At 49.8% G+C, this 10,728-nt stretch overlaps 1 protein-coding gene across 2 annotated transcripts; it reads right to left on the minus strand.

The window, feature by feature from the left end:
• Positions 1-428: 428 nt before the first annotated feature.
• Positions 429-4,956, minus strand: DUSP6 (dual specificity phosphatase 6). 2 transcript variants are annotated; one of them, XM_061125598.1, is made up of 4 exons: positions 4,805-4,956; positions 4,011-4,701; positions 2,993-3,430; positions 429-1,937 (listed from the first exon to the last, which is right to left on the minus strand). In XM_061125598.1, the coding sequence occupies exons 2-4, from the start codon at positions 4,408-4,410 to the stop codon at positions 1,630-1,632; spliced, it is 1,146 nt and encodes a 381-aa protein (XP_060981581.1). In that variant the 5' UTR covers positions 4,411-4,701; positions 4,805-4,956; the 3' UTR covers positions 429-1,629. The 2 variants fall into 2 exon arrangements, with proteins under 2 accessions (XP_060981581.1, XP_060981586.1); XM_061125603.1 differs by lacking the exon at positions 2,993-3,430 and having other exon boundaries at positions 4,011-4,938.
• Positions 4,957-10,728: the final 5,772 nt, after the last annotated feature.

Here is a 10,728-nt window from a genome sequence, read left to right on the forward strand (position 1 = left end):
TCCCTGGCAGCTCAGACGGTAAAGACTCTGCCTGCAATGCAAGAGAGACCCTGGTTCAATCCCTGGGCTGGGAAGATCCTCTGGAGAAGAGAATGGCTGCCCACTCCAGTACTCTCACCTGGAGAATTCCATGGACAGCAGAGTCCATGGGATCACAGAGTCGGACACAACTGACTGAATTTCACACTCACACTCATAGGAAATGATATAGTCAATCCCTTCCATTACGTCACTTTTATTTGAAGCAAAAGGCTAATTTCATAAACTGCACCTGAAAACTTCTTGGAAATAGTTTGAGGTGAGAACTTTGCCCCAATATTCCTACATGTATTTTATACAAGCCAGTATCAATCCCCAACTGAAAAATCCTAGAACTTATCACTTCACATCTAAAGTACAATTAAGGAGAGATATTGAAAAAATACACATTTGATAGCCAAAATAGTCATTTATTAATAATTTAAGGTTTTACATTCTTATAATAAAATTTCAGCTCAGAACTTTACACCATGAACATATGGAGCCACTGTCTCCTTCCTTCACAATCATATGCATGTCGCCTATTGAATGAGTACCCATGCTCACTTTCACATACACACACACACGCTTCCAGTTTCACACAAATTGTTTTTAAAAAGGAAAGAAACCAACCCAAAGTATTGCATTTGAGGTGACACTCCCTGAAGAATTTTGTACAGAGGTAAGATACTGTTTAGCACAGCTGAAGTTTCAACAACAAAAAAAGTGAGCCCATGATTTTGGTGTCTTTCCAAGATATCCACTCTGAGACAATACAAACCAAAATATTTACAAAGATAAGGCAGAGTCAAACTACATTAAGGAGAAAAAAAGTCACAAGGAAGATATGAAAGAGACTGAAGACTGCACCATAACAAGGTCTCCATGATCATTAAGTGTCCATGAAAATGTCATTCAGAATTGGTAACGTTGAGCATGCTGCAAATATATCCTTTGGATTCAAAAAGAGCAAAAGTTTCCATTATTTTTAAGTGGCAAACTGCTCTTTCTCCCTTTGGATGATTTCTTTTAAACCCATCAAAGGAAAAACACAGTTCAAACAAACAGTCAAGTGATTTAAGATCAAATATTTACAATAATCAAATGGAATATGAGATTCATTTGATTGATTATTTATTTTTGTTTTTTGCAAACTGACACTACAAACACAGAGCTGAAACCTCTCTTTGGCTCCTTTATATGCAAAATTGAATCGGTCTTCACTGAAGACAATATAGAATCAGTTCCAGATGCAAAAGAAACAGTCATACAAGGCCCGAAAGAACACATGCTCCTACCCTACCATTTGGTCCTACCCTATGTACCTGGAAGTCCTCGAATTCCAGTCCCTGCAGGGGTAGGCTGTACACACGGGTGTGGAGCGAACCTACGGCCTGGGTCTATACAGCAGGTCCTGTTCTTCCAACAGGAAGGGAGCAAATCTCTCCCTTGGGAATAGCCAATTCCATACGTGGTAACCTTGTCTAATACAGACAGCTGGTGTCCTGTTGACACCTGGGGCCACATACAAAGAAAGCAGCCTGGCTGATGCTGCTAAGAGAAACTGCTAAGGATCGACTGGACACATTCCAGCTGGGGGAGCGGGGGCCTTCACGTGGATTGCAGAGAGTCCACCTGGTACACATTCTGGTTGGAGGGGGTGGTGAAATAGAGCTGCTGTGTGGGCACTCGGTTGTCACAGGGGCTGCTCAGTCCCAGCGTCCTCTCGAAGTCCAGCAGCTGGCCCATGAAGTTGAAGTTGGGGGAGATGTTGGATTTCTTCATCTTCACAATGTCATAAGCATCGTTCATCGACAGATTGAGCTTCTGCATAAGGTAAGCCACAGTCACCGTGACCGAGCGACTGATACCAGCTAAGCAATGCACCAGGACGCCACAGTTTTTGCCCCGGGCTTCATCTGTAAACAGAAAAATAAAAGGGAAAAATGTCAGTAGACCGAAAACCCCCCTTTGTGAACAATCAGTCTAAAACCTGAGTAATAATCATACTGAAGATTAAAAAGTAATTGTGTGTGGCAGCTGAGCCCTGCAGGCAGCAGAAAATGTTATCACTGGGCTAAAACATGTACACTGGGCACAATTACATATTTCAGATATTTTCTGAAAAGGGAGCTTTTGTATTAAGTTTCTGCCAACACAAAACCCCTTAATGTGTGCATTCTTTGCCTCAGCATGTGAATACCAGAAACCCTGCAATATGGTCGTGAATGCCTTTTATACAGACAAGCAGACTGCAAGGGTCTATTAAGTTATTCTCCAACTGTTGTGCAGCTAACAATGGAGGTATTCAGGCATTTTAAAAAAGAGAGAGGGAAGTCACAGGGGACAGCCCATTAGGAGGAACAGGATGTCGACATGGCCTGAAAATGAGTTCCTTTGTAATAGGAAATGCATTACAATGCCTGGAGATTCGCTTCTCCAGGCTTTCAGCCCACAGTTCTTCCTGCTGGGCTCAGGTTACCCTCACTGTCTCACTGTGAACCAGTATCACAGTAACATTCATTTGGATTACAGCATCTCGCATTCACAGAGCTTTCCAACAAACTAACTTGGTATCCTAAAACAACTCCCAGGTCGGTCTTTTAAAATTATAAAGCCATGCCAGGATTCCTGTCTACCAAGAGTACTTCTACCTGGCCCTCCTCCAGTCCAAAGATGGTGGGAAAATTCAGCAGTCTATGTACAAATGGCCCCTCTTTCAAATGACTGGAGACAGAGTCAAACAACAGACAAAATTTGCAATACACCTGTGGTCCGCAGCCTTGTCAAAAGACACTTTTTTTTTTTTTTTTAAAGCAAGAAGCTATACCAGAATCAAGAACCGTCCTGAAACATTTGAGACCTGCAGTCCCACAAATGAGCAAGCAAGCCTGAAAGATGAACAGCTTAAACTCTAAGAATGGTGAGGAATTCTGCGTTTAAAGCCTGGGCGAGAATTGTTCATTAGTCTCACCTATGAAAGAAATGGCCTCAGGGAAAAACTGGGACAGGTTTTGGCTCCAGTGATCCGAGATGGGGATCTGCTTGTATTTGAACTCTCCTGCATTCTCAAAGAGATTCGGCAAGTTGGGGGTGACGTTCAAAATGTACTTGATGCCAAACTCCTCCAACACGTCCAGGTTGGTGGAGTCCTTGGCACAGCCCAAATAGAGGAAGGGCAAGATCTCCACGGGGAAAGAAGGCTGACTGTTGGACAGCGGACTGCCATCCGAGTCCGTTGCACTATTGGGGTCTCGGTCAAGGTCAGACTCAATGTCCGAGGAGGAGTCGGAGCTGATCCGCAGGCCCCCGAGCCCCAGCACTGGCAACGGTGGCGAGCTGCTGCTACACGAGCCGTCTAGATTGGTCTCGCAGTGCAGGGCGAACTCGGCTTGGAACTTACTGAAACCACCTGCCAGGAGGAGAAAAACAATCATGTAACCCGAGATCCCGTAGTAGTTTTCACAGCTTTGAGAGCCGCAGCCGCACGTAGAAACACACCACAGAACTCTACCAACCCCCCTACACGCGAAACCAAATATAAGAGAAAGACACTTAAACGTGCACCCTTGGGAATAGAACAAACGGCCCGCCTCCCAGGGGAACCCTCATTCTTTTGAATCCGGAAATGCACAAAATGGCAACTTTTCCGAATATCTTGAAGGGCTGGAAGGTGCCAATCTGCACCAAAACCGTCCTGCAAAATCTGAATCAAAAATCGAACGACAGAAAAGTAAGGAAAGGGGAAGGACATTTCGGGTAGAAAGCAGAGGTGGTCAGAAAGAAAGGGCCCATGAGTGCGGCCGGAAGAGGGCCGGTTCCGCGCGGGCCAAGCTCGTGGGTGCGGGACTCGCGAGGTCCGCAGGCGGGGGTCAGGCAGACAACCCCCGGGCGCAGCAGTGGGTTCAGAATGGCCGGCCGGGCGCCCTGCCTGCAGCCGGCAGCTCGGTGTCCTCCGCCTGGCCCCCCGCGCGGAGCCCCCCGGCTCGTACCTTCCAGGTAGAACGCCCGGCAGCCCTCGTCCTTGAGCTTCTTGAGCAGCAGCCCGAGCACCGACTCGCCGCCCGTATTCTCGTTCCAGTCGCTGCTGCTCTCATCGTAGAGCACCACGGTGTCCGTGCCGCAGCGCCGCGTGAAGCGGTCCCGGTCCTCGCTGCGCGTGAACAGCGCGCGCACCGGCAGGTTGCCCTTCTGCAGGCGCCGCAGCATGATCCCCGGGATGGCCACGTTGATGGCCGACTCGATGTGGGACGACTCGTAGAGCTCCTGCGGCCGGCAGTCCATCAGCAGCAGCCGCTCGTTGCCCAGCTCCAGCTGCTCGTTGAGCCACGCCACCGTCTTGCTGATCGCCATTTCCGACGCGAAGGGCACGGGTCTGAGCGTATCTATCATGGGGGTCGAGCTGCCGGAGAGGGCGGGGTGCCTATCAGACGCCCCTCGGGGCAGGCAGAGGCCGAGCGCGCCGCGGGAAGCCGCCGCTCTCGGAGCGGGGTTGGAGTCCACCTCGCTCTTCCCAAGCCGGGATAGCGGTTGGGGCAGGCGAGACCGAAGTGAAGCCGGCGGTTCCCTCTGCACCCGGCTGCAGCCGCTCGTTCTCGGTGTCAATGAATCTCTCTGAATGAAGCTGCCCAGACAGTTTTGTTCCTCCAGGGTGAATGAAATCCAATTAATTCGGACTCCGTGCTACAGAGAAGGGAGGAAAGAAAAGTCCAGCGGCTCCTAACCCCTCCCTCCAAGACTGCACCTCAAATCCACCCGGCCGTCTTTCTCCTAGGATTATTCAAACCTCGATTGCTCACTCTCCCTTGGACTCGGCGCTCGCACACCCCCTGCGCGAGGCAGCTCCTCAATGGATACAAACAGCGAGCGTCTCAATGGATACATTCTCCGGGCCAGCCAATGAGCGCTCTGCGGAAGGGGCTGTTGCCGTGGGGACGGGCCGGCTGGAACAGGTTGTGTTGATGAATTGTTAATGAGTTTGTCATTCACAAAAACGGAAAGGAATTTCCGCTCCGGATAAGCCCCAGTGCAAACAAGCTGCAACAGCGGGCTCCGCGGGAGGAAGGAGAAAGAAGAGGAGGCGGCGGCGGAGGAGGAGCAGGGCACAGAAACCGGGGCACTTCAGTTGTCTCATGTTTCCTTCTGTTGAGAGTTCACACTTCGCGTCGGAACTTTTGCGCACAAATGGTGCAATTAGCGGGCACAAAAGCCCTTGTTCGCGACGCCTGTGAGCGCAAGCTAGCTTTAGGGAAACTTGTGCTGACTTTTTCCCTTTTCTTCCCTTTAAACTCATTTGCACTGGAGTTCACGATCGCTCCCCCACCCCCCGCCCCTTAGGCAGTGTGTGTGGCATTTGTTTGCCAGTTTTAAAAGCCCAGCTCTGTTTCCCCTGATGTTCTTTTAGCCGAGGCTCTGTTGGCGCTGGTAAACTGCCTGGGCTTTAGTGACCGATGAGGTGTTAAATGCTAATCCAACATCTTTTGAAACAAACCAGGATTTTGTTGAAACATTTTTAAGCAAGCAAATGCTTGGAAGTCCAGGTAATAGGAAGCAAGCCTCTTAAAAAAAAAAAAAAAAAACACAACGGCGTTTTAATTAATTTTTTAAAAACCAGTGGAGACTGCAGAACAAAGTCGTTGGGCAGTCTGATGCTTTTATTCCTCTGGGGCGGCGTGGGGCATTATAAGCCATTGTTCCGGGGATCCAAGCACCCCCTCCCCGGTCCCCGCCGTCACCCACTGCGCGCTGGGGGGTAGCGCTCGTTAATCATTTCTGAGCAGCGAGCTCAGCTTCCAGACACAGGAGCCTCCCTGGAGGGGCTTCCTGGACGAGGTGCACCCGGGCACGCGGAGCCGGGCAGGCTGTCCCCACCATCCGCAAAGCGTGGGGAAGTCCTCCCGCAAGGCCTGCAGGCTGCGGGGGCTCAAGGTGGGTTCGGTGATTGGTTTACTGTAGACCGAGGCAGGTGAGAACGGAGCCACCCCGACAACCCGCGCCGGGTCAGCCCCTTCCTTCCCGGGGCAGCAACCGCCCCCCCTTGCAAGTCTCCGGGCACTGGCGGAACACTGCCCCCTCCCGCGCGTTGCGCTCCTCGTGAGCACCCGCCGCCTCCGCAGCCCAGTTCAGCTGGCGCCGAGCGTCTAGGGACCCTGGGGACCGGTGGGGGGCCGAGTGCAGAACTTTGGGCTCCAGTTCTGCCTGGGGCGGGTGTGGGGTGAGGAGTGCCTGCCCCTGCTCCAAAGGCGACCTGGGGATTTTGGGGAGCGTCTCTGCCGCGCTGCATAGCCAGCAGGTAATTGGGGAGGTGCTGGCCAGAGCAGCGAGCCGCGCTCGGCCGGCGTACCACGGGGTGGGGCGGGCTGCCGGATAGAGGCGTGGCGGGTGGGGGCCGCGGCGGTGGCGGCGGCGGGGAGGAACATTCCCAGCGCGCACAACCATATTGTTATATGAAAGTACCCGAGCCTGCTGCTCCCGAGCGGAAAACCACCTGTGTGCGGCCGGCGCGGCGCGCAGGGGGTGGGGGCGGGAGGGTTGCGGCCGGAAGGCGCGGGCCCCAATCCGGCCGCCCCTCCCTAACCCCGGGCGGAAAGAGGCCGCGCATTGTCCCGGCGGCGGCGGCGACGGAGGCGGAAGCGGAGGCAGAGGCTCGGCTGGGAGCGGCTTTTCCGAGCGCCCTCGCGGCGCTCTGCGCCCACCGCGGATACCGCCGGGGGCACCTGAGGTCGCGGGGTCTCCCCAAGCTAGACGCCCTGCACCCACGGGCCTGCCTGCTGAGGCCCCCGCTCCAATTTGCATCTTTAGTCACCCGTCTCTTCCCTGGTGTGGAGAATGTAGGCTGGAAAAAAAAAAAAAAGGCGGCTGCTAGGCCCAGGTTGCCAATTTTGGAGCTTTGCTGCGGTCGGGCTGCCCCTGGAGGAGCGTGCTGGGAGAAGGTGGGGGTTGCGGCACTCCTCTCCCGGCGCCTTTTTTGGTCATCCCTTGGAACAGAACTCCCATATTTCACTGGATACCATCCGGTTCGAGCTGGAGGAGGCCTGCGCGGGAGGTGACGCCTCCGACCCGCCCCCACCTGTTGCAGATGTTTCTACCGCGAGGCCTTTCTGTTAATGGGACCTGGAGGCCAGGAGGGGAGAGGCAGGATGCCCTGCAGCGGAACTGAGATGTGCAAAACCTTTCAGCCCAAGCCCTCCAACAGAAGAGACAGGGAGAGAAGTTGATTTCCATTTAGCCATTTTAAAAATGCAGTTACCTGAGCCTGGGCATCAGTTTGGGGTGATGGTGGCCACACTTTTCAAACTCGAAACATTTAGCTTTGCCCGTGCTTCTAAACCCTTCACCTCTCTAGACATTTTATAGAATGGCTTTCTAACCACTGGGTCCGAAAAAGTGCGGTGTTTAAAAAAAAAAAAAGAGCGAACTTCGGGAGTTGGCGATGGACTGGGAATCCTGGCGTGCTGCAGTCCATGGGGTCGCAAAGAGTCGGAGACGACTGAGCGACTGAACTGAACTGACTTGAAAGAAAGGGCCCCTGGGGTGGCGACGGCCCGGGTTTGAAGGGGTCTGTCCCCATCCCTTCCTAAATGTGCGACCTTGATTATATCCTCTACCTTTTTAAGCTGTAGTCTTCCACGTTGGCATAAGGAAATTGATAGAATCTCTGTAATGATTGAAAAGGTATAGTGAGATGCCCTAAGATGTTGTTGGTGTGTCATCAAGCATTGGTATTATTTTGATTTTTATGAATTCGTAACCTGCAGAATGGACCCAGTCCTTTCCATCCCAACGATGCTGTGTGAGGCCTAAGAGCCCACCTGGAATTCCCTAGTCTCAGGAGAAATCCTCTGAGGAACTGCACTAAGCAGTGTAATCCATCGCGATTCAGATGTCAAGAAAAGCATGTGCTGTTACAGACCGACATCAGAATCCTTTAAACCGGTTAAATACAAAATATACCCAGCTACCTTTCTAACTTCTCACTACTGCTCCCCTCTTAAACACTCTGTACACTAACTGATAAAATTGAAGTAATAGCTAATGGGCATTTACCACACACTGGGCATGGTCTTAATTTCTGTGTTTACATATGGTATTTCTATCAGTCTTCAGAAAACCCTTGCAAATTATTCCCCTTTACAGAGATTAAGGAATTTGCTTGAGGTCAGAGGGTTGCATATGGTGGGGTGGAGATTTGAGGTCTGACTCTTTACAGACCCTTAAGGATTACCATGTACCCATATTAGAAGGCATTGTGGAGACCGCACCCACCACACTTTGTTATTCCTCCTGAAGTTTAAAGGAATTAAGGTCTGCACTTTTGAACTGAATTTTGGCCACCAGGCTTTTCTGGGCTTCACGTGTTATGTTGCTCCTTCCCCACAGATGTCAAGGATCAAAAGTCAGGCTCATTTCCTCCCTGCTTCTTTTACATGTGGTGGTTTTCTTTGACTTCATACACCTCTTCATCAGTCAACCATTCAATAAATGCCCAACTAGCTTTCTTAGAGTATGTCTTAGATGCTTATCCTCACAGCTACCATTACTGATGTGTGTTGGTGTAGCACCCACGACCTGAGTTCGAACCTTAGCTCTGTCTCTTAAGTAATAGTTTGACAGAGGAAAGTCATTTAACCACTCTGCACCTCCATTCATTCATTCACTCATTTATTCATTTACTCTGGGTTCCAGGAAGGCAACAGTGAGTAAAACTGGTAAGAATGCTGTCCTCCTGGAGCGCACCTTCTAGTGAGGACAATAAACAAAATAAATAATTATACAGCATGTTAAAAAGGGAGAGTGCTACAGTGAAATATAAAGCAAGGAAAGGAATTCAGCAGTATGTAAAATGGGGAATAGTTAGGCCCACCTAAAATGACTGTGAGGGTTAGGGACAGCCAAGATGACAGACAAAAGGCATAAAGTAGATACTCAATGGATGATTTTTTTAAAATCACTGCTACATTTCTGCATAAAGCTGATTGGCTGTTTCTGGTTATCCTGCTTTGAATCTCATTCTGGCCCTGTTGCCAGGGCTCCCAGGAAAAGCTCTCTCAGGAGAATTCCAGTGACTGTGAGAACCACAGGCTTCCTTACTTCCAGAGGCCTCAGTTCCCTACTTAGGGTATCAGTCACATATAGAAGACTGTTTAAACGTTGCAGAATATGGCGGGTCATCTCTGATCCATTTTCACAAGTGCACAGAAACAGTTTCATAGATCCTGCTGTCCCTCTGCGTGTGTGCGTTTGTGCATGCAACGAGCACCTGTGCTGAATTCTTCCTCGTATTTCCCCCTGGAAAGTTCCTTAAAATCTTTTGGCTATAAACGTTTGCTTGGTTATTGGAGAAGCACTCCAACTTGGCAGGAATTTTCCTGCGTTTGAGAACACTTGTGATTTATGAGACCTAAAAGGCTTGGTACGACCTTTAATCTTCTTGGAGTAATCTCTGTGAATACAGTGACATTTATTAACACATCATGTGAAAATAGTTAAACAGATTTTCACCTAATATGGAGAGCGTGTTTTGGAAGATCAAACTTAAAATGGAGCCTTCTGGCATATCCAGGATTCAGTATTTTTAGAGGTCCTGGGGAGGCCCTCAAAGTGACAGTCAGAGTGAAGACAGACAGAGACAAATATCATATGGTGGTGCTTATTTGTGGAATCTGAAAAACGCAGGTAGAAATGAATTTATTTACAAAGCAGAAGTAGAGTCACAGTTGGTAGAAAACAAACTTAGGGTTACCAGGAGGAAAGGGGAGGGGAGGGCTAAATTGGGAAATTGGGATTGACATATACATACCATGATATATAAAATATATAACTAATAAGAATCTGCTTCATAGCACAGGAAACTCTCCTCAATACTCTAGTGATTTTTGGGGAAAAGAACATGAAGAGAGTGGATATATGGATAACTAATTCACTTTGCTATACATCTGAAATTAACACACCATTATAAATCAACTATACTCCAATTTTTTTTTTTTTTAAGTGATAGTCGGTGACTTTCAGGACAGCTTAAACCTCAGAACAGAATTTAACTGCATTTGAAAAATATGTTTGAAATAGTCTGACTGTAAATAAAGGGCATATGGGTTCACAAGGGCCTCCCAGGTGGCACAGTGGTAAAGAACCTGCCTGGCCAATGCAGGATACGTGGGTTAAATCCCTGGTCTGGGACGATCCCCTGGAGGAGGAAATGGCAACCCACTCCAGTAGTCTTGCCTGGGAAATCTTATGGACAGAGGAGCCTGGCGGGCTGCAGTCCATGAGGTTGCAAAGAGTTCAATGTGACTGAGCATACACATAGGAGGTTCAAGACAGCAAGTTAAGTCCGAACAGCAGGACCTGTACAAGAGGCCCCAATCTCTGACAATCGGACACCCAGGTAATATACAGTGATGGGCTGTGCATGGAGAAAACCAAAGGGAGTTTCAAATATGAGCCCCAAATGAAAATAACCATGACTGCAAATCCTGGTTTGCCAGCTTACCGCTTCCAGTGTTCCCAGCTTCATGCAGCTTGCCCTAGGGTCAGCTGCAGGGAGCTTATTCAAGGGGTCTGCAGGGCCTTGCTGAAGGCAGGTTAACAATTTCCCCAAACAGTGCAGCAGTGAAGGGAAAGGCGGGAAAGCGAAGGTGGTGACTCAAGCAGCTGGAGTTCCAGAGTCACATCCACAGTCACGGGGAGGGGCGGACGGAGCTTTCCTAT

Source organism: Dama dama, chromosome 3, assembly GCF_033118175.1.
Source record: "Dama dama isolate Ldn47 chromosome 3, ASM3311817v1, whole genome shotgun sequence".
Classification (NCBI taxonomy): Eukaryota; Metazoa; Chordata; class Mammalia; order Artiodactyla; family Cervidae; genus Dama; species Dama dama.